The sequence below is a fragment of the Lolium rigidum genome, chromosome 7, assembly GCF_022539505.1.
Source record: "Lolium rigidum isolate FL_2022 chromosome 7, APGP_CSIRO_Lrig_0.1, whole genome shotgun sequence".
NCBI lineage: Eukaryota > Viridiplantae > Streptophyta > Magnoliopsida > Poales > Poaceae > Lolium > Lolium rigidum.
The window spans coordinates 125501200-125525100 of record NC_061514.1 but is presented as its reverse complement, the minus strand read 5'-3'; the positions used below and the strand labels follow the sequence as shown (position 1 = coordinate 125525100).

General features: G+C 47.4%; 1 protein-coding gene across 2 annotated transcripts; it reads right to left on the bottom strand.

The window, feature by feature from the left end:
* Window positions 1-32: 32 nt before the first annotated feature.
* LOC124675749 (protein argonaute MEL1-like) lies at window positions 33-21379 on the bottom strand. 2 transcript variants are annotated; one of them, XM_047211824.1, is made up of 23 exons: window positions 21302-21379; window positions 21131-21238; window positions 19424-19509; window positions 19190-19330; window positions 18143-18276; window positions 17622-17731; window positions 17408-17514; window positions 17153-17291; window positions 16967-17083; window positions 13974-14075; window positions 13830-13892; window positions 12888-13007; window positions 12627-12795; window positions 12426-12550; window positions 12218-12340; window positions 11884-12026; window positions 11730-11792; window positions 11587-11650; window positions 11381-11507; window positions 1935-2005; window positions 1753-1847; window positions 1631-1662; window positions 33-381 (listed from the first exon to the last, which is right to left on the bottom strand). In XM_047211824.1, exons 1-23 carry the CDS (start codon window positions 21308-21310, stop codon window positions 212-214), a joined length of 2418 nt encoding a protein of 805 aa, XP_047067780.1. In that variant the 5' UTR covers window positions 21311-21379; the 3' UTR covers window positions 33-211. The 2 variants fall into 2 exon arrangements, with proteins under 2 accessions (XP_047067780.1, XP_047067781.1); XM_047211825.1 differs by lacking the exons at window positions 19190-19330; window positions 19424-19509; window positions 21131-21238; window positions 21302-21379 and adding an exon at window positions 18931-19085.
* Between the last annotated feature and the right edge of the window lie 2522 nt (window positions 21380-23901).

Sequence of the window (23901 nt, the reverse complement as noted above, 5' to 3'; positions counted from 1 at the left end):
GTCCCTAGGACTTGGGGAGGGGCACTCAGAATCTGACATATGGGCAGGCCAATATGACACCAGACAGGTACATGACAACCGGTGATACCAGAATTACAATCTGAAGGTACCAAAATTGAGCCAAAGGTTTCATTGTCCCAACATTTTTTGAGTCACAACTCTGAATATAGTACAAAAGGTGACTCAAGCAAAGTTTGAGGCAAAGACAAACTCAGCAGTAAAACATGACCTCCAATACATCCCCGTCAATCTTTGGGAGCTGTAGGAACTCAGGTAGTTCATCACTGGGTGTTGTTTCCCTTATGCTTGAACCATCACCAAAGTTGCCTTGGTAGCTCCGCCCTCGTGATGCAGCAAGATGGGCATAATACACCGGTGCAACTGCATAGTAAAATAGTAAGTATGAAGAAAGCTGCTTTCAAGTCTGAAAATATGTGTTACACTAACAATGAAATTGGTGAGGCACCACACAGTTGTATGGGCCATCAGATCGTAACTTAAAACGTAACACATTTGCTTGGTTTGGTGGGACGGAACCAGCATTCCTTTGTTGTCATTAAAAAATTCCTGGTTCTGTCTGAGATATCATTGGAATATTAGGTTCTTGAGAGTCTGGCTAGGCCTGTAGTGGCAGTTCTTGACAGGTGAAACACAAGGAATAATTTAAAGTACTCACTCATAATATAAGATGTTATTACAACCAATATATGAGTATATTGGCTGTAATAACGGAAGTGGACTTTTGGCTGCCGGGTGCAACGCACCACCATAGACTAAGAAAATTATAGTAATTTTAAAAAGTCAATTTTTTTTTGAATTTTCCTGGAAACCAAGGATGATCAAGTTTGTACTTGTAAAAAATATGTTTGTAAACGAAATTATTCCCATGGTCTCCAGGGCAAAAAAGACAAAATTATTACAAATATATAGTGAATAGTATCTGGTCATGGAGCGTTTCGAATTTCTTTTTCTAACCCAGGATACAATAAAAGTAATTTCCTAGGGAAATATTTTGTTTCAAGTACAATACCTGGTCATCTTTGATTCCCAAAAAAGTTTGAATTTTTTTTGAATTTATCTTTTTATTTTTCCAACTATAGGGGTGTGTGGCGCCCGGGAGCCCATCTGCATTTCCCCTGTAATAACATCCTATATTGTGGGACATAGGGAGTATGACATAACACTCAAAACAAACACCATAGTTAGCTTATTGGAAAAATGAAACAGACCACAAACATCCACATAAGTTTGTTAACCCACTAGTCAGAGAAAGCGCCATGGAAAAACACGATCACAGAAGCACAGAAGGCCAACAGTCTGTCAAGAAAATTGTTTATCCAGTCATTGGGTTGTCAAAAAGGTTACAACACTCCTCGTTTGAGTTTCAGTGGAGTGAGCAGCACTACCTCATTTGTGTCTCTATAAACTGAGAGCAGCACTTGAAAATAATAAAATTATTTCAGCGCATTTTTTGGGTCCAATTTACCATTAAATTGCATCATGACCCATGTGTATAAGGTATTTCTCATTGGCTTTTCTAAGAGGGCACCATCTGATGTGGCCTACAGCTACTAACCACACATAAATGAAGAAGAAATCTTTGAAAGGTATGAACTTAAATGTAACTCACCTATAGACACAGAACGCGTACAGCGAGCATAACTGCATTTTGAAAAGGTCAGTCAAACAAAGGTCGTAATCATATTGAGTACCTAAACGCAAATGAACTGAGTGAATAGAGATGTAGCTTACGTGTAGCATAGATTATATGTGATCGACTGAAGGGCGCCAGGAGTAAAACGATTTTCATCAAACAGCACAGTGTAGTGCGTGGGTCTGCAGCTCCCCTGAAAATGACATTATATTCACTTCATGGTTGACAAATACACATACACAGGAACCATGGACACATTGCGGCGTCAGATTCTATATACCTCAGAAGCATGGCTGGATAGGTAAAAATCAAATCCCCAAGGGTCGCAGATTCCGTAGTCAACAACAGTTCCTGCAATCTCAAAGGCATTATGTTTTGCCCAAACAAAAAACAAAGCAACGAACACAAATGGTTCAAAAAGGAAACAGCTTCAAATTGATGGTTCAAATAATGTTAAACATGATGTGGTCACAAGTAGTCAATATATAATCACACAAAATGGCAGACACAAAAAAAATGCAGTTCCGTTTGAGTTCAGCTAAATTGATGCACTTATAACCTTATATACGATTAGTTCACTTATGCACTGTAGAAATGCCCAAATCCACAACCAAATTTAGCTCGGTTGATCTATTCATTTATTTTCCAGCAAGGCGAAGATCAGACATTGGTTTGGCTGCTTTTGTTTCTATTCATGTTATCTTTTTCCATACCTTGCACACTTTTCCTTCTTTTGTATTAATATAAAATATTTGCCGTGGGGTCACCTGGCGCCCACTATTGTTGTTCCTAAGAAAAATCTCCTGCTAAATTTCTTTAGATTATGCACAATACCCTTGCAGATCTTCTGGTGAAACATATGAACTACACGCTAAATTTATCTGATTATAGACCCAGAGAGTATCAGAACTGTAATTATTGCAAGCAATCAAGCAGCAGCGTGAGCATACCCTCAGTTGCGAGGCAACACAAGAGTAATGAAAATAGGAATCTTAGACTAAGTATTGGCCGACAATACTTAAGCACCATAACCACGCAAATTCCCAGCTTAAACCCACCGAAATCCAGAACTTAGTTGAGGAACAAAAGGTCACACCTCTCTCAGACAACATATCTTATCTCAATGGCTATCTAGTTGTACCATAAACTAAAGCTCCAAACAACCACCTGCTGAAATATCAGCAAAGTACACAGCCTAAAATGTGTATCATGCAGCATCATCTCCAAAGCCACGGGTGTGTACCCAATAGGGTGCACCTTGATGTCACGACCCAGTACCTCTCTGAAGCTGTCAAGGTGAAGCAGAGGACGGACGAGCGGCAAAGGATACGGGAGGCCCATCAAGCGGCCCAAGCTACAACCCAAGAGTGGACCAACTAGGTCCAGGACAGGAGTAGGTGTTAAGGATGGTCAGGCCAAGAATGATGGGGATCGATTGATGACTTGTATTCTGGACATTGTCCCAGACTCCCTTCTTCCTCCTCCGGCTACGGCCGCGATTCTCCTCCCAGCGTGACGCTGCGGAATTGTATCCAACCTTGGTGAATTCGTGAGTAATACAGTGAGAGGATCTTACATATGGTATCAGAGCCCACGATTTTCGGATCTGTGGCTCCAAATTCCGCGTAGAAAAATTCCACACAAAAAAAAGAGAGAGAGAGAGAGTGAGTGAGGCGAGATCCACAAAATTTTGGGAGCGTGTGGCGGTGGTAGATCATTCGGGTGCAGATCTCACGGCGGCGGGCGGTTGCTCACGAATCCTTCGTGAGTGGTAGAATCCCGGCCTGGCGGTGGATCCGTGCATCATCGGAGGCGAGCTTCGACGGCGGCGGCTGACGCTGGTTCCTGGTGCGGTGGTGTGGGAACTGGCGGAGGAGGTGCTGATGGAGAAGGCTCAAGCAGATCTCACGGCGCTGAAGAAACAAGGCGACGAGTTGCAGAGGCAGGGTGCGGATTCTGCGGCTACGCTCAAGTCGATCAACGAGACGCTGAAGGGGCTGAGCACATGGGTTCCCCATGTGGATTCCACGCTGCAGGTGGGAAAATAATCCTATACGACCTGGGTCGTACGCCTCCATGCCTGGACCAAGTCCTGCGCGTGACACCTGGCGACACTAATCTCAAAGCAAGCCAGAACACGTTCCCCTTCCTGATGCCAAATCCAATACGATTCCGTTCCTTTCTTCACAATCGCTGCCGCTCCTCAACAGCCGCACTTATCCTGTTCGCTGGGTACCACGGTCCACGGCCACCCATCATCGCTCGCTGCTCTTCCCCGAAATCTCGCTGCGGCGAACTCCTGCCACAGCAACCTTCCTCGACGCCGTCGCTTGCAGCATGACCGGCGCTCTAGCCACGGCCAACGTCCTCGACGACCGGCGTTTGCGACACGGCCGGCGCTCTAGCCACGGCCAACGTCCCCGGCGCTATTGCTTGCGGCAGCGAGGGAGGACCGCCCCATTTACTTGCCAGCAAGTGCGAGTCTGCGATTCTGGCCTGGTTTGGTTTGAGATTAGTGTCGCCAGGTGTCACGCGCAGGACTTGGTCCAGGCATGGAGGCGTACGACCCAGGTCGTATAGGATTATTTTTCCCTGCAGGTGCTGCAGAAATCAGTTGATGCTATGGGCAACAGGGTGACACAGTTGGAAGGTGCACAACGGGAGATCGAGCAGTCTGCTGCGGCAGCGTCACCCGGTGCAATGGACGCAGGACAACCATCAGGCACACTCAAGGTAGTGATTCCACACCAGACCACTGGCCGTAAGGACTTCCCACATACACCAATTCAATTTGATATAGGAGATCGTTCTGGAGCATTTGATGAGAGTGGGTATAATACATCTCGTGCTGGGAACTACCACAGTCGCCCACCAAAAACAGATTTCCCCAGGTTTGATGGAGAGAACCCCAAGTGGTGGAAAACTGTATGTGAGAAATATTTTGCACTCTATGCTGTGGATCACAACACCTGGGCGAGCTTTGCTAGCATGCATTTTGTGGGCAATGCGGCACTATGGTTGCAATCATACGAAGCTGAGCATGATGTAGATGGATGGGAGGAGTTGTGTGTGGCGGTTCACCTCAAGTTTGGTAAAGACAAACATCGGCAGCTGGCAGCTTTGGAGCGTTGCAGACAAACTGGAACAATAGAACAGTATTACAAAAAAATTGAAGAGCTTAGGCACAAGGTTTTGGTGCACAATAAGCACTATGATGAGGCATACTTTGTAACAAAATTTATGAATGGGCTGCGGAAGGATATTCAGAGAGCAATCAAACTGCATGGTCCGAAAACTGTGGATGCAGCGCTGACTCTAGCTGAAACACAGGAAGAACTAAATGATGAAATCAAACCTCAGTACACGCATCGTTACAAGAGTGATTATCGTTCATACAGTAAGACAGGCTTTCCAGGAAAAGGCATATTTGGAGCAACTCCTGAAGAACATAAGAAACAAGAAGATAAACCTGGGGTAAAACCACCATGGGACGAGAAACTACAGTCATTGAAGGCGCAGAGGCGAGCACGGGGTGAATGCTTTAGGTGCGGTGACAAGTTCCAACCAGGGCACAAGTGCAACAAAACAGTGCCATTGCATATGGTGGAAGAGCTAATCGACCTGCTGCATGTCAACAGTTCTGATAGTGATCAAGAGGAAAACCATTCTAGCAGCTCTGAGGACTCGCTCATGTACATCTCACAGTGTGCCCTCGCGGGCACAACTCACAACAAGAGTATCAGGTTGCAGGGGACATTGCAGGGGAAGCAAGTGTTGATACTCATTGACTCAGGAAGCTGTGGCAGCTTCATTAGTGCTGCCACTGTTGCTCATCTGAAACTTGCAACACAAGAAGTAGAGCCAGTAACTGTGCAGGTGGCTGACAGTAGAAAGTCTCAAATCACTACAGCTTTTCGAGAGGCGGCATGGGAATGCCATGGTGCAAAATTCAAAACAACATTCCGAGTTTTCAATATACCATGCTATGATATCATATTGGGGATGGATTGGTTGAATGAGTGTGGAAAAATGTGGATCGACTGGCCAAACAAAACATTACGTTTCAGAGTACAAGGCAAGAGAGTGACACTGAAAGGAATCAAAGACAACGTACGCCACTGTGATGCAATATCTGCAGTGGAGATTCAAAAATTGATCAAACAAAACGCAGTTGCACAGGTCATTCATCTGTGTCCAGTGGGCGAAGCGTATGAAAATTCCCCATTACCACCAGAAATCGAGCAGCTCCTCCAAGGACATGCAAACTGCTTTGATACTCCAAAGGATTTGCCACCGCATAGATCATTTGATCACGGTATCGAGTTGATGCCAGGTGTACAACCAGTGAATGTCAAACCTTACCGATACTCGCCTCAGCAGAAGGACGAAATCGAGCGGCAGATAAAGGACATGATCCGCCAGGGCATAATCAAACCGAGCCAAAGCCCTTTTGCATCGCCGGTGTTGTTGGTAAGAAAGAAGGACGGCACGTGGCGCTTCTGCGTTGATTACCGCCAACTGAATGCCGTTACCGTCAAAGACCGTTACCCCATGCCAATCGTCGATGAACTGCTCGATGAACTGGCGGGTGCCCAATTCTTCACAAAATTGGATCTGCCAACGGGGTGGCTACAAAACAAATTGTTCTTGAAAAAGAGCAAGTGCTCATTCGCTCAGAAATCCTTGGAGTATTTGGGGCATATAATCAGTGCCAACGGGGTGGCTACAGACCCAGCAAAAATTTCCGCTGTCCAGCACTGGCCTCAGCCACGAGACGTGAAGCAAGTGCGGGGGTTCTTGGGCCTCGCCGGATACTATCGGAAATTCATCCGCCACTTCGGGATAATTTGCAGACCGCTAACGAACCTGCTGAAGAAGAACGTGCCATTTGTATGGTCTCCAGTCGTGGATGACGCATTCCAAACACTCAAGCGGGCGCTCGTACAAGCCCCAGTGCTAGCGCTACCAGACTTTCAGCAAGAATTTGTGCTCGAGACGGACGCCTGTGCAACTGGGATTGGCGCGGTACTGATGCAACATGGACATCCGCTAGCATTCTTGAGCAGAGCTCTTGGTCCCAAGAACCAGGCCTTGGCCATATATGACAAGGAGTGCCTAGCGATTCTTCTGGCAATTGAAAAATGGAAGTCATATCTTCAACACGCTCCATTTGTGATTCACACGGACCAGCAAAGTCTGATCCACCTTGGTGAGCACAAATTTAACACGAAGATACAGCAGAAAGCCTTCTTCCGACTCCTTGGGCTACAGTACAAGATAATTTTCAAGAAAGGCAAAGCAAATGTGGCAGCGGACGCCTTGTCACGTCGACCAATGGCTCTCTACGCTGTTTCAATGGCAAGACCACGGTGGATGGAAATAGTGATTGAAGGATACACAAAAGATGAAAAATCGAAGCAGCTGTACACAGAACTTAGCTTGCAGGGGTCCAATGAGCAAGGTTTTTCTCTTGTGGATGGAGTAATAAGACACCAGGGAAGAATTTGGTTGGGTACACACACTGAAGCGAAACAGGCAGTGCTCATTGCATTGCACAGCAGCGGTCTGGGTGGCCACTCAGGTCCTTTAGTGACATACCACAAGATCAAACAGATGTTCTCCTGGCCAAATATGAAGCAAGAAGTGTTCAGCTATGTACATCAATGCACAGTGTGTCAACAAGCCAAAAGTGAACACACCAAACTCCCTGGGAAACTCCAACCATTGCCCATTCCTCCGGAAGCCTGGCATTCAGTAGGCCTGGATTTCATTGAAGGATTGCCAGTATCAGGAATATTTGATACCATCCTAGTGGTGGTGGACAAATTCACAAAATTTGGCCATTTTATTCCACTGAAACACCCTTTTACAGCAGCCTCAGTGGCCCAACTGTTTGTGGACAAAGTGTACTGCTTCCACAGCATGCCCAAAGTGATCATTTCTGACAGAGACAAGGTGTTCATCAGTAATTTCTGGCAACATCTCTTCAAATTAGCTGAAACGACACTGAATATGAGCTCTTCTTATCACCCTCAGACTGACGGGCAAACTGAGAGACTCAATCAGTGCCTTGAGACATATTTGAGATGCCTAGTCAATTCAAACCCAAAAAATTGGTCAAAGTGGCTACCACTGGCAGCTTATTGGTACAATACCTCATTTCATTCAGCCCTGGGCAGGTCCCCTTTTGAGGTACTCTATGGCCGTAAACCTCGTCACTTTGGATTCCAGCAAGCCGAAGCAACTGGGCATACAGAGTTAGATGTGTGGCTCAAGGAGCGTGCTGACCTGTTGCCACTAATTCGTCATCACCTCGAGCGAGCTCAACGGCGCATGAAGGCGCAAGCAGACAAGAAGCGACTAGAAAGATCATTCCAAGTGGGCGAATGGGTGTACCTGAAGTTACAGCCATATGTGCAAGTGTCAGTGGCGCAACGAGCCTCACAGAAACTGGGATTTAAATTCTTTGGACCATATGAGATCCTCAGCAAGGTCGGCAACGTCTCTTACAAGCTGAAGCTGCCCGAGTCTTCCCGCATCCATCCCGTCATCCATGTGTCCCAACTCAAAAAAGCCATTCGTCCCCAAGACACTGTAAGTACTGACCTACCATTGACATTTGTTGATGCATGTTTTGCTGTCCAGCCACTATCTGTCACCGATGAGCGCATCATCAGAAGGGGGAGCAAGCAAGTACCCCAGGTACGTATCCAGTGGTCAGGGTTACCGCCAGAGTGCCAATCCTGGGAGCCCGTGTTCGCGATCGTCAATGCTTTCCCGCAAGCACCAGCTTGGGGGCAAGCTGGTTCTACAGGGAGGGGTATTGTCAGGACCCAGTACCTCTCTGAAGCTGTCAAGGTGAAGCAGAGGACGGACGAGCGGCAAAGGATACGGGAGGCCCATCAAGCGGCCCAAGCTACAACCCAAGAGTGGACCAACTAGGTCCAGGACAGGAGTAGGTGTTAAGGATGGTCAGGCCAAGAACGATGGGGATCGATTGATGACTTGTATTCTGGACATTGTCCCAGACTCCCTTCTTCCTCCTCCGGCTACGGACGCGATTCTCCTCCCAGCGTGACGCTGCGGAATTGTATCCAACCTTGGTGAATTCGTGAGTAATACAGTGAGAGGATCTTACACTTGAATCAAGGTGGACCCTAAACCTGGGACTGGACATGCCCCGTCCATTGGCTTTGGACCTAACTCACCTTGGACTATGTTGGACTGGACTATCTTGGACCCAGACTTCTCTTAAACTCAGCTCCAATAAACAGTGGACAATGTTGAGCTCAGGCGATAGATCCATCAAAGATCCATTGGACGTTGTTGCTAGCAATTGATCCATCCTATGATTGTTGCAGTATACGTACGCGCTGCATGTACGCGCCACTGAGCTGGCCGATGCATGATTGTACTGATCGATGGATTGAAGCTAGCCTGGTCAGGACATGCTCCATGTACGGGTTGCAGTACGTACGCACTGCATGCACGTTGTTGTTCAGGTGCAGATAGCCTGGTGACCTGCTCGATTGTTCTAGCTCCATTTGGATTTGGATATTCTTGGACTTATATGTGGATTTGGATATTCTTGGACTTATATGTGGATTTGGATGGAGTTGGATGTTATTCATTGTTATCTGGACTGGATGTGGACTGGATCAATTATATTTGGACAATAGTTGGGTAGCTTCATTTTGGACTGGACATTGATCCATTTCCAGGTTTAACCTTGAGTCCTTGACAACAACAATGTCGCCTCCAGATCCAATTAAATTTACAAACTTTTAAGGAGATTGCAGTGTTGAATTCAAATGTATATCCTTTTGTCCTTGACAGCAGCAATGTGTGTACCCAGATTCAGTGATTGATGCACAAATTGATCATGGTCATACTATGTGGCACCGCCATGAAGATGGTGAGCATCAACCACACATGTCAAGTAGAGGGTACTACGCCGGACCCCTGGATCACGACTCCAGCCGTGAAGGGGTTGTCGCACAACACAGGCAGGGGAAGAAGTGAGAGGATAATAAATCTGGTTCTGTATTTCTTGCCCTTAGGGAGGTAAAGGCTGGCATTGTATAGCCCATGGCATAAGGCCAGAATCTTAACAAACACAGAAACGACTAAACAAATTTTTTTTTCGAGAAAACGCAAAGGACCTTTGCGTCTCATTTCATTGAAAAGATAGACTGTTTACAATCCTCCTAGGAGGCAGCATACATCGTACATACTCAGCTACTCAGTGCACATCCCAGGTCGCCGGCAACGCTACCCTAAGCCCCATAGCACCCGCCTTGGCCCAGAGGGATGCCTCTTCCTTGACTTTGGACATCAGGTCGTGCACAGATGGCCGTGCTCCCTCAAATACAGTCGTTTCTATGCTTCCAAATCATCCATGGCAGGAGCAGCGCTGCTGATCCCAGCCCTTTGCGGAGAGGTTTGGGCGTCGTTTGCTTCGCTTCCACCAGCCAAGTGAAGATAGAATCGTCCGTGTCCTGTGGCGTGCGGCACGACAAACGCAACCATGCCAAAGCCTCGAGCCAAACTTGCTTGGCAAAGGGGCAGTGGATGACTAGGTGCCGCATGGTTTCGGGTTCCTGATCGCACAACAGGCAGCGGGGGTGGTGTTGCAAGCCTCGACGCGCCAGCCGGTCGGCAGTCCAGCATCGATTTTGGGACGCTAACCAGTGATAAAACTTGACCCGTGGTGGCGCCCAAACTTTCCAAATGTGCTTCCACACCGGGCAGAGGGTGGAACCCTGGAACGTGGCAAGGTAGGCAGAGCTGGCAGAGTAGTTGCCGCTGGCCGTCCACTTCCAGAGCAGCTGGTCCGGGGCGTCGTGGAGCTGTGTGCCGTCAATGGCCTGCCAGATCAAGAGGTACTGCCCAATCTCATGGAGCCCGAGCGTGCCATGGATGTCTCGTGCCCAGGCCGTCCGCCACCGTCCTGAGCTTCCTTCTGCGCTTGGGGATGCAAGCATACAACAGCGGCGCGATCTCGCCGATGGACCGTCCATTGAGCCACCTGTCCTCCCAGAACAAGGCCTTGCGTCCGTCCCCGACCTGCATCGTGGTGGATGCGAAGAACAGGGCACGCTCTTCGGCGGTGAACTGTAGGTCCAGATCATGCCAGGCACGGCGAGAATCGGTGCGACTGAGCCATAGCCAACACAAGCGCAGGGAGAGGCCCGTGCGCTCCAGGTCGTGCACGCCCAGGCCCCCAAGGGAGATCAGCCTCGCCACCCGCTGCCAATTCACGTGACAATGGCCACCCTTGGCGTCAGCTCGCCCAGCCCAAAGGAAACCTCGCTGGATTTTGACGATCAGCTTGATGGTTTTTTTGTAAGGGGCTTTCACTAGTAGCTGGTGGATCGGGATGGCGCCTAGGACGGATTTGACCATAGCCAGGCGGCCAGCCTTGTCCATGAGTCCTGGCTTCCAGGTAGGGAGCTTCGCCGCGACCCTGTCGACCACGGGCTGCAATTGCGCAGCAGTGGGTTTCCTCACGGTCAGGGGTATACCAAGGTAAGTGATTGGTAGCTCGACGATCGGGCAGCTCAGACGACTAAACAATCTTACAAACTAACTCTAGAGATAAGATCCTATTAAATTAAAACGATACAGATAAATGCCCATTTCACAAATTTTAAAATAAGATAAGCCAGATGAAACACTGGGTGAAGATCGGGAAACTACAGTAGAAAAAGTGAACAGTACACTAACCAGGAAGGATCCCTTTGGGTTCAGGATCCCTGGTCGTCACGAAGGGAAAGAGCCTTGTCTGGTGTCTTTTCTGGACAAGCACAAAAGTGATTGGTGGAAGATAGTACTCATCCAACGACATACATGCCTTCAAAAGGGGAACGATATAATCATGAATACAGCAAGATAATAAACTCAGACTTTAAAAATCAGAATTAAGGTGTCACCTTTCGGATAGCATCTACTTCATGAAGCAGAACTTGACTGAATTGGCTTTCACTTACTCCATCTCTATGCACAATAATGATCGGTCAAGAGGCCTCATCCAAGAGCATACAACAAAAGAAATATCATAATTTGATAAACAGACCTGTAAAAAATAATGCGTTCAGGCTTACGGTGATTCTTCTGGTAGAAACTCAACAGAAGCTCCCTACAATAAACAAAAGGTATCTCAGTTTTCTATCAATCATGTGAGGATTCAGAGTGGGCAAATAAAAGATACCAATCAAAAGCATCCTTACTTTATCATGCTATCAGTTTTTACACAACCATTTGTATCTTGAGTAACCTGAAACAGATTTGTTATAATCTCCTGCTTTGGCAGTTGGGCGGAGATTACACATCTATATGTCGCAACTTCGGGCCAGTCCATCGATGCCACTACCTACAAGCATTGCAAGATAGTGACATCTGTGCTTTATGTATTAACCACAAAGAAATTGGAGGCTCTAAGGATCTTAAGCTCAGCTTTAAAATCATGGTAAATCAGAACCAAAATGTGCTGCTTGACATTCTATTCAAAAGGCAATGTCAGTAAACAAATAAGAACAATGTAATCAACATGAAGATACTAACCGCTGAAATAGAAGGTGAGTACACCCCTGGTGAGGGATGGCTGACATCCGCACCAAAAATGATTGTCGGAATTCCTGACAAAAATGGTAATCCTTCCTGGAGAATTGCATTCCGTCCTCCGGCCTGGTTCAAGGTATTCCTTTTGTAAATACCAACAGTACACCATCCGGAGAGACATGTGAAGCAGGGGGTGTGGATACATGTATACCTTCAAATTGATTTTAAGCGCAACGTTTTCAAGGTATTCAGCATTTGCATGTTCTTTCACATGCTTTGGTAAGCAACATTGCGATACTATCCCAAGTTGTGTCTCGCATATGCGCTTAATAGTACCTACAAAAATATACAACATATATCACTAGGGAAGGAATGAAACCATAGAACTTCTAACCGCCAAAGATTTACATACCATAGTGTCCTTTTTCTTCTGGCAAAATTACGATAAGCAACTGCAACCGCTTGGGTCTTCCCTGGTGAGCAAACAATTCCAAAGTATGATAGTCAAGAGCATTCAAAGCAGATTGTATGTCCATGCATTTGGTGGATTGAGGCAGTGTCAATGGCTGTCCTTCAAAAACCTTGGAGCGAAAGATTTGATTTATCTCAGTACATATGTGTGATAACTTAAAAGATTGGCATGTGAAGCCACTAAAGGAAGCAAGGAACATACCATCCCCATGTCGTTGCACATATTGATCAACTGAGTACAGAAACTCTCCACCTTCAAAGCTGGCACTTTTGAAAAATTCAAACAAGCCCAACGTTCTACTTTTCCTCCATCGATCAATTTCTGAAATAATAAAAAAGTCATACAGTCAACAAACATTGTCAATGTGGCAAACCTGCATTCCAGCCTTTTTCCACTTTGACCAACACTGTCACTTTTCTCAATAGGTGAACCATGCAGACACCTCTCCTGCTGTGACTGCCTGCTGCTACTTCTAATTGATCCGGAAAAGCTCCAGTTTATTGGTAAAAACAACACCTGACGTCTCAGATTTGTCTAAATAATCTAAGACATCCTTTTCAGGACGTAGGGAGTAATACTGACTAGCATTTCTTGAATTAGTTAATACAGGTTATGTGACAATCAATGAATCTGCTAAATGGACGATTTTCACAACATGACCTTCCTAAATATACAGATTCCACACAGATGGAGTTCAGCAAGCCCCGCGGACATTCATGCAAATTGAGCACCCCCTACCAATGAGAATTCCTGGAAAAGGTAGAGAGGGGATGACACATCCCTATTTGATCCCATTTTGTATTCCTTTTTTGCAATAAAGTACTATAAAGCTTAAATATTTTGGGCTCGTGCGCTAATCACTTCACATCTGTTTTAAGCATGGATGCTATTTCATATTTCGCATTAATTTATCACATGAAAACTGAAGTGTCTAAACTTCAATTGAGTGTGTAGAAAACAGGACTTCTGTGTCTTTTACTCAATTATATGGTGACCACTGTTCGATATATCCTACCCAATGCATATAGTAAGCACTCAATGGCCTCCAGTTTCTCTGCTCCTTGTATTGAGACATATCAAACAGTTTGTATCCAATTAACGATGTATAAAAAATTATAAGTTCAATTAGAAATTTGGCATCACCTTGTTAACCATATTCCATCGTCCACCACTGGGCATAAAATTTTCTTCATTTCCATATTTTAACTGAAATGATGTTAAGCAAGCAAATCTTAGAATTGATAAATAAATGGTAATTAGAAAAATATATAAATATAGTGTGTATACCAATGGTGTTGGTAGGACAGATCCATAGAGCATTTTGGGAAACCCACTGGCCGAGAACTCCCCCTCTGTGAGCTCTCCAAGGTCAAAATTGCTTTTGGCAACCTGTGGGAAAAATATCTTGAGAACAATAAGAGCAGCTCAAATAAAATGCTTATAGGAACTAAAAATGGCACATATGCTACTAAATACCAAACTGCACAAGCATATTAACATTATTGGCTTTTCGCCCAATAACAGATCAATAGCACACGATGTAATATCCTGTGGCCACCAGCGATAGCCGGGACATGAGATGGATACAAAGCTGCTTCTTGAGAGCAACCTCACCATGAGGAAGAAGAAGATCCAGAGAGAACAAGGGACGGACAGAGGAAGGAGACGGGTTCAGTTTCTGCAGTTCTGCCATGCCCTTCTCCATGCCTATCCTTTCCCTTTTGTACTGCAGGTCTTGACTGTTTGCTAAGCCCATATGGCCCACAGCCCAATAACATGTAGCCCAGATTTGCAGTAGGCATGGGTGTTACACACGAGAACTCGCAAGGAAAATTTGCCGCAAACTCATGCACACAACAATTTCCTCTTTATTTCGATGGACATTTTTTTTATACTAATCAACGTTGTTCAATCTAATTTGGACTTTTATATAGCTGTTTTCAACAACCTGTGCATATTTGCATGTTCAAACTCGAGAACCAACTAACGACCGTATTTTCCATCACATTTTAACTTTAAACGACTTAACTTGAATGCAATAAGATTCCAGGCGCATGCAAACACCTAAATGACAAGCTTGCTCACTATGAACGGGAGATGCAATTAACAGATTGCTTGCTGTTGCAACTAAAGAGGGTTGGATCTTGGAGTGGCTACACCAAGTATTCCATCTCTAGGAACTTCTACGATGAATGGGGGAGATGAGGCCGCACGATTCTAGACACAGCGCGCCCCCTCCCCTCCAGCCTGTAGCCCCGCCGACGACGAGCCCCTGCCGGTAGGTTTCCTCCCAGCCCTCTCCTCTCCCCTCCTCCGCGCCATGGCCTCCGACGGCAGCAGCGACGGCCACCGTCGTGGAGGCCGGTGGTTGGCCTCCGACGACGATGGCTCCTCCAGCCGCGGCTCACGCAGCCGCCACGCGCCCCCTCGCTGGCCTCCCCACCCCAGCGGCCAGTACTCGGGTGATGCTCAATGGCGAGCCAGGCCCCCCGATCTAGCATCGGACGGGACTGTCGCCATCGTTGTTTGTCCTAGTGATGAACTCGCTCAACAAGGTGTTCGCCAAGGCAGCTGAGTTGGGAATGCTGCGACAGTTGGCGCGGCGAGATCTGGTGACCTCTGTGTCGCTATACGCGGATGATGTGGTGATCTTCTGTCACCCGGACGAGGCAGAGCTGAGTGCGGTCCGCGACATCCTGGAGCTCTTTGGACAGGCTTCTGTCCTACGCACCAACTTCGCTAAGTGCTCGGTGTCCCCTATTGCCTGTTCGGATGAGGAAGCTGTGGCTGCTGCAGAGCACATGGAGTGCCAGCTAGCGCCCTTCCCGGTGAAGTACCTGGGTATTCCCCTATCGGTTAGGCGTCTGTCGGCCGAGACCTTCCAGCCGCTTTTGGACAGGCTAGCTGACAAATTGCCGACATGGCGGGCATCCATGATGCCGCAAGCCGGACGTTTGGCGCTGATCCGAGCTGTGCTCGCGGCAATCCCGCGGCACCAGCTAATGGTACTGGCCTTGAACAAAAAGACCCTCAAACAGATCAACAAGATCCTGCGAGGGTTCCTCTGGGTGGGCCGGGCAGAGGCCAATGGAGGTCACTGCCACGTGAATTGGGCAAAGGTGTGTCGGCCGCTTAACCTAGGGGGTTGGGGATCCCCGACCTTGCACGGATGGCCATAAGCCTTAGGGTACGTTGGCTGTGGAGGATGCACACGGACCCCCGGCGACCATGGCGCGGGCTAGACATGCAGTTCTCGAAGGCGGAGCTGGACATCTTTGCGGCCTCCACCTCGATGGTAGTGGGTAACGGAGAGTCCGCCCTCTTCTGGGAGGACCGTTGGCTGGACGGCAAGTCCATCAAGGAGATGGCGCCAGAGGTGTTCGCGCTGGTTCCTAAACGGCGCAGAAGGGTGTGTACGGTGCATCAGGCACTGGTTGACCGCACTTGGATTCCCGACATAGCTGGAGCACCGAGTCCCCTTGCACTATGGCAATATGTGCAACTTTGGGCCAGACTGAGGAAAGTCCAGCTTTCGGGGGAGCAGGACACATTGACCTGGTTGTGGACGACGGACGACGGCCAGTATACTTCTCATTCTTGCTATGAGGCCCTCTTCCCGGGGGGATCACCTCAGCATCATGGGAGTTGAACTGGAGGTCCTGGGCGCCTCCTAGGGTGAAATTCTTTATATGGCTGGCCTGTCTGGACAGGTGTTGGACGGGTGAGAGGCTGGCGCGTCGTGGTCTGCCACATGCGCCCAGATGCCTGCTGTGTGACCAATCCGAGGAGACTATGACGCATCTACTCACTGGATGCTCATTCTCCAGGACGATCTGGTTCGAGGTCCTCTCGTGGATTCGATCCACCTCGGGGCCTCCGGCTTCGGAAGGGGACTTCGTGGAGTGGTGGTCGCAAGCGGTGCGGACCGCTCCCCGCCAGTTGCGCAAGGGTACTTCGTCGATAATCATGCTCACGGCGTGGTGGATCTGGAAGCACCGGAATGCTGCGATCTTTGACAACGCGCAACCTTCGGTGCCTTCCCTGCTCAACGACATCAAGACCGAGGCGCAACAGTGGGCGAGCGCAGGAGCCCGGGGTGTGTCCGCCAGATCCTCCCCTAGACTAGGTCTCCTTTCTTGGGTCGAGTTGTAGTGCGGGGTGTTGGTTCCTTTGTGGACATGTACATATAACCTTTTTCTATCTATCAATGCATCGAAACGCAAGTCTTTTGCGTTTTCGCGAAAAAACTTTTAGCAAATAACTACGACTATGAAATATACCTTCATAATTCCTTTCAACCTAGTATGAGGGCGTTTGCAGGTTACTTTCAGCAACTTAGCAGCTTGTGTGGTGCTAAGTTTTTCTCGGTATCTCTGCCCTTGCACAACCTTGCAAACCTAGAAATAAATTATGCATCAAAAGAATATAACACGACAAATTTCATATTCAGTTTACAAAGTTTCTACCTCCATTGGTAAAAAAATCTGACGGCCAGAGACGCCGCACTGTAGACATGGCCAGTGAATGTATTCCAGGTTGCGATTATACCGACTCTGGTAATAATCAACAATGGTGGTCATAATGCCATCATCACCTATAGGAAACCTAGTAATAGCACAAGACAAAAGATTCTGTCACATACGAATAACCTATAAATGTTAAAATACGAAGTACTAGCTTTTTTCTGTTGCTTTATTTGATATGTGATATAGAAAACGTACATGAGTTCTTTCAAAGGCACAACAGTTAGGCCTTTGATTCTGTACTTCATAATTTTATCAGGCTGGTGGATAGTTTCAACTTGGATCCCCTTCAAAGCTCTTTCTATCTGTATATCAACAAGAAAATCATTAGAAAATAAAAATTTAACAGCACTATCTATTTTATATTTAAATATCGATGGGGCCAGTGATTTCCTTGGCTGAAGATTAATACCTTTGCATATTCCTTGTGAGATAATGGTCGGCTGAGGTCAGTTCTACCCAAAAACTCACCGACAAACGTGACCACTGAAATTGGTTTATAAAAGGGTGCTACAGTTGTATCTGAATAACAAAAACATATCATAGTCACTTCTTCAACCATTAAAGATTTAATACCATACTATACGAGATTGCAATTTAGTTATGAACAGACTATTATTAAGTAAACCATTTTAAAAAAAGGCTTAACAATTTGTCTGGTTGTGTGCATGACTGCATGAGCAGCCGAAGTATAGCATCAAAAAGGGAAGTGAATGGATCCAGAAAATTCTAGCCGATTCGTCACTACATCATTGCAATATTTGGTGATCCAAAGAGAATGGAAAGCAGCAAACACCAGAAGTGGTATGTGGCAATGTTGGAGAAAATGCAGGAAAAAACAAGACATGTGATATGGTTCTTCCCCCAAGAAAATGGCTAGTAGTTGCAAACCGTTATATACTGTGAAGCCAAATCTAGGGAGCATAACAGCACCTATAGTCAAATCAAGACCACACTGTGACAAGCAAACTCCCTTGTAGCACCCCTGCCATAGCTCCAGCCCCTCTTTAGTGTCTATTACTGGACCAAACTTGGTTGAAAAAAATGTCGTTGGCGCATTGAGACAACTGCAGTGGCAAGAAACCAGGAACGGTATTAGGAACAAATTAAAGCAAAATTAAATAAAAGAGTTAACAGGGTTAGGAAATGAACATAGTATGCCATGAGATGCATTTTTACGAAACGTGTATGGCTATGCAATGCATTTTTTTTTATTAATTGCCGTGCATTTTGTTATATATGTTTCCACCTAGTGTTTAGAGAATTTGTTAACCAATGTTTATTTGAAAGTATCAATGACACCATAGATGGAAGAAGTGCCTCGTACAAACTTTTTCTTCAACATAGGTATTTAGATAAGATTCTTGCTAAGGGGATAAGGAGAACCCAACAGGAGCAAGTCTCACTAGAGAAAGTAGCATCAGGTTCTTACTGGAGGAAGAACAATTACTTTAAGTTGCTTATGCAATAGTTCTTACTGTTAACTTGCAATCATATATAACAGGAGTCCATTGTAAGCTGAATTTGACTGGTACAGTAAGAATTAGTGCCATGGCTTTACTGCTTCATGCCGAACTTTCATGTGCAGTTAACGGATATAGTTCTAGATGATCAAAACTACAGGAAAACATGGTAGCTGGAGAACTGGTTATAATTGACCCATTGTTAATAGTTGTTGAAAAGTCGAAAAAACAAACTATCATCATAGCCATACCCCTTACTCTGATGCATTGACTTGATCATCACAGAGAACAAAGCACCACTTTCGTTTATCATCTTCAATTTCCATTTCTCCCTAATCTGTGTTTTCTTCCATGTTTAGCATGTTCATAGATTCGATGAAGTCCTGCCCATTCCTTGGTAATGACTTCTCTCAAAAGGCACTCGACAAAATTTGGCCATGTACTCTCTACTTCCAGAGCTCAAAGTCGGGTAGAAACATAATACCGAGCAAGAGCAACTCGAGACAGAGTCCCTTACCTCGAAGATAATGCTCTCACAACAACATTAATGGCATGTAAGGTATCCTGAGAGACACCACTTCGTTCTCCATCGTAATACTCGACTATTTCTTGCATTTTCAGCGACTTAGCAAAATGGATTGTGATACTATAACTGACCCTGAAAATAAATCATGAAAGATATAATTAGAAACTCACAAAAAAGGAAATATAACATATAGAAATCTTACGTGAAAAAAGTTACTGCACAAACCTCGGTGCACCATCACTATCACCTTCATTCAAGCTGACGACAAATTCCTCTTCAAGTTCAAAAGAGAAAGGAGTGATTGTGTAGATCGGATGAAGCCTGGTGACCGGGTGTATACGTGAGCACGCGGTCTCTATCCAACACGTGTCCAACGCCGTGTCTTCTGCCGTTTATCCGTGAAGAGATCGGAACAAGACGTGTGGTCCTAATTAAAGTGGCTCCCCTTCTTATTCCCTTTTATCCTCCACCAGACGCACAACAGCACAAGAGCCTGGCCATGGTCGCCTGCCGATTCCGCCCGCAAGCCTCTTCCCCCCGAGCGCTGCCCTGCCCTCCCCTCCCTTGGACCGGGGCGGCGCCAGGGTCCAAGGTAGCCGCGGTTGGGGAGAAGGCGCGCGCGAGGAGCCGCTCTGGCGGATGTCGGCAGCTTCCGGTGGTGGCGCCCATGAGGAGCTGTGGAGGGCGGCGCCCACGAGGAGCTGTCGAGGGCGGCGCCGGAGAAGTGACGGGTCTTGGTCTAAAGGAAAGGGGAGGAGTGGCCGAGCTCCTATGGTCCACCTGCCCGCCGACCGCTCCAAGACGACGATGCTGTGCAACCTGGGCGGCCAGGACGAACGCGGCGAGGACGGAGGAGCCAGGCATCGATTGAATTTGTGTCTGGATGAAAAGTCAAGGAGGAGGGTACTTTGTGCTCCTGCTACTCCGTGAAATTGAAAGTGAAAGTGAAATTATCCAATTAATCTGAGCTGACACAAGTTCAGGACCATGTCACGCACAAAAATCATGCTGAAGATCCAAAGGAGTGGCCCAACATCGAAGCAAACATTCAGTCAAATAATCTTCCAAGAACAGATGGTGAACAAATCACTACAAATTCTGCACAATCCATCAAAAATATTCGGCCTAAGATACAAAGCATTGGGTAAATCGTATCTAAACAGCGATTTAGGCTCTGTTTGGGAAAGTGCAGCTCCAAAGACCAAATCGAAAAACCACGGCGAGCAAGTAATATGTCTTGCAGCAATCACGAAGCATTGGCCGGAGCAACCACTCCAAGTACGCCCTCGCTGGCCGCGCTCGTGCAAGTTACGGCCACTCGCTGCTCCGGCCGTTACAATGAGCTCGATTTGCTGGTTCCCCCACGCGCAGACGGCTCGAACCCGAAGCCCAGATCGAGGAAGCCACGCAGCTCGACGGTAACGCGGTTCCCCCACGCGCGGACGGCTCGAACTCGAAGACCAGATCGAGGCAGCCACACAGATTTGAGGTCATCGTCGGTGACACTGTGCGCGCGGCTGAGCGAGGACGATGAGGACGCCCGGCGCATCAGGCCACGGCGGCACCGCTCTCAGGCCTCGCCCCGCTCGATGTCGGGTGACCACGAGTTCTGGTGCTGGTGCTGGAAGCCCCGCCGCGCCCTCATCTTCTCGCATCCCAGCAGGTGGTGCTGGTGCTGGAAGCCCTTCTCCATGGCGCCGCCGCCGGCCTCCTCCTTGTGATGCGGCGAAGGTGTTGGGACTGGTTGGGAGAGAGAGTGGGCAGAGGCGGCCCAATTCGAGTCAACAGGTCGGCTCGCGGTGGGATTAGAAAAAGTATGTTTCACGCCGTTTGGCCTCAGTTTGTGAGGCTAGTATCTTAAAGCGAATCCAACGGTGATAACCGCGTGCTCACGTATACACCCAGTCACCAAATCCACTCTCTTGTGTAGATATGAGTGCCATCAAAAGCAATCACTTTCTTTCCAAGACTTATTTTTACAAGCTCTTCTACTAATGCCTCTTTAATACATCTTGATCTTGTTTCAGGAGTCACAGAAACCTAAAAGAAATATTAGAACACAAAACACAAGATATGCACATTTACTATTATAAAAAAGCTCACCTTATACATATTGATAATTGTTTCTGGACAACAAAATGTGATGTAGCGGTTGACCAGCACAGTGACTCTACTTCCTATCAAACAAAAACCTGGCCGCTCCGCACGCTTGATCATGTTACTGTTAAACAAGCATAAACTAGACTTAGGGTTCCATTATTTGGTCAGCTGACAGATGTTGCATCAAAAGAACTAAATTAGTAAGAAATGATGTACCACGTCCTCCTAACAACTGAAATATTAACAGAGACATAAAAGAATGCCTATTTGTTTCTACAAAAATACGTGCATAATATTAGGATACTGAAACATGAATTTTCAAATTAACATCCGGAATTGGTTATAAATATCTGTTATCTTTGGAAATCTCCAATTTAAAGTGTTTCTCGTTATACATGTTTTCTTGTTACACTTGATGATTTTACTCACTATCTTGGACCTTTTCTATCCATCTTAAGTCAAAAGCATTCAGCACCTTGTCCTCCTTTCGCGCATATGTCTCTTCTTAGTTTGCGCTACCTCTACAAGCCATACAATGTGACAAAGGTCGCAAATTCAACAGCAATCACCTTCACACCCTCACTTCCATACACGGTATTCACCTTTGTTTTTCTTGTCCTTACACGTTAAAGACAAATGGTAAAGCAGAACGCACTATTCATAGTGTCAATGACATTGTCCCCACGCTACTATTTCAAGCTAGAATGCCCCATAGATTTTGGGTCCAAACCCTTCATGCTGCTACCTACCTACTCAACTACCACCCCACGAAAACCATCGCAGCGCCTGTCCCTTCCTTCCTTTTTTAATACCCCTCCTGACTACTCTCACTTGCGCGTTTTTCGATGTCTCTGTCATCCTGACTTAGCCTCTACTACGCCGCATAAACTTTCTCCTCATTTAACAACTTGCATTTTCCTCGGATTATACCTCTAACCATAGAGGTTATCAATGCATGGACATAACTTCTAGTCACATCATCATCTCTATTCTCTGGGAACGTGGTGTTTGAACAAATTATCCATTTGCTCAAGCATCACCTATTTCTACTTATGATTTACTAGAGCTACTTCCTCTGGCTCCCCGATGCCGGCAGTGCACCACGCCCCTACCACCAACGACTTCGATCTGGTTCTGGACGTGCACACTCCTACTGGGTTGCACCTTCCACCGGACCGTCTGGGCTGCAGACCCCTGCTAGACGACCTCCTCCAGCTGGACCGACTGGGCAGCACCCTCCAGCTGGGCCTCCATCCACCCCAGCTGGGTCTCAACCCAAGCCGCCTGCACCAGATGCACCTGTTCGGCACGCCCACAAGGTCATCCCACCACCCAACCGTCTGATGTTCCTCGTTGTCGTCCTTGACATGTACTCACCCGTCCCCAAGTGAGTTCGAGGTGCACTTGAAGACCCGAACAAAGGCTATGACGCTGAGTATAACGCACTCATCACCAACAACACTTGGAATCATGTGCCCTCGCCTCCCAATGCCAACATTGTCTCCAGCAAGTGGATCTTCCGGCCCAAGCTGTGACAGGACGACACTCTTGACAATTGTGACCCGCATCGTCGCACCGATGCCGCCGTCGCTGCTGCAATGTCACACCTGCGCTGCAGGGTGCACCCTCAATCAAGCCATACCCAGAGACAACGGTCCAGGGAGCCGTAGATGTGGCTGGACTGTCGTGCACACACGGACCCGTCACAGTCAGACAGACTTGAAGCTGACACTGTTTAGGTGTGAAAGGGTGTGGTCTGTCCATGGAGTGTGCTAAAAAATATCTAATACCAAATGTGGTAGACTCTCAAGATCAGCTCTAGCAAATTCCTCACATTCCTTCCCCCAAAATAGGGCATCTCCCAGTAGGCTCTTGCCCTCGAATCCACTCCCTCCACCTATTGCAACACTCACACGTCAAGGTATCATATAGCTCAAGTTATCAAATAACAATCATATGACATTGTATGATCACAAATTTCCACATCAATTTGGCCAAAAATATATCTATGTCATTCCACATACAGTACATAATTGAACAAAAGAAATCAAATTAAAAAAAACTAACTTTGTAGGCAGGGTGCCGAACAGGTTACGGGCGTTCTCCACGGCACTGTCCACGGAGCAAGCCGGCAGCACTGGAACAGGAAGAGGAGGAGATCCATGCGGGGGATGATGCGCGGAAGCATCCGACAGCTCCAGCTTCTTGGCCCTCGGCGGCGCCGCCTTCTTCCGCCCGTCCGGCTTGGCTGCGGAGGACGATCGAGAAGCAGGAACGGCAAGCGGGCGCCGCGGAGGTCCTTCCTCCATCCGCGGCCTTCGCGACTCCGCGACGACGGCTTGTCTCGGCTCGAGATCGGCCGGTGCATGGTCGCCATCGGCAGCGGCCGGAGCTCCAGCCGCGACAAGCCGTGGCCGCGGCGGCGCGAAGGGCTCGGAGGCGGGCGGAACGAGCCCCAGGGGAGATGAGGGAACTGCAGAGGGGTCGCCGTCCTCCATTAGCGGCGGCGCGGTAGCCTCGCCTGAGAAGGAAACGTACCGGCGGCGGCCTGGTGCGACGCGCGCGCGGGAGATGTCGGGAACGACGAAATATTCCGGACTCAG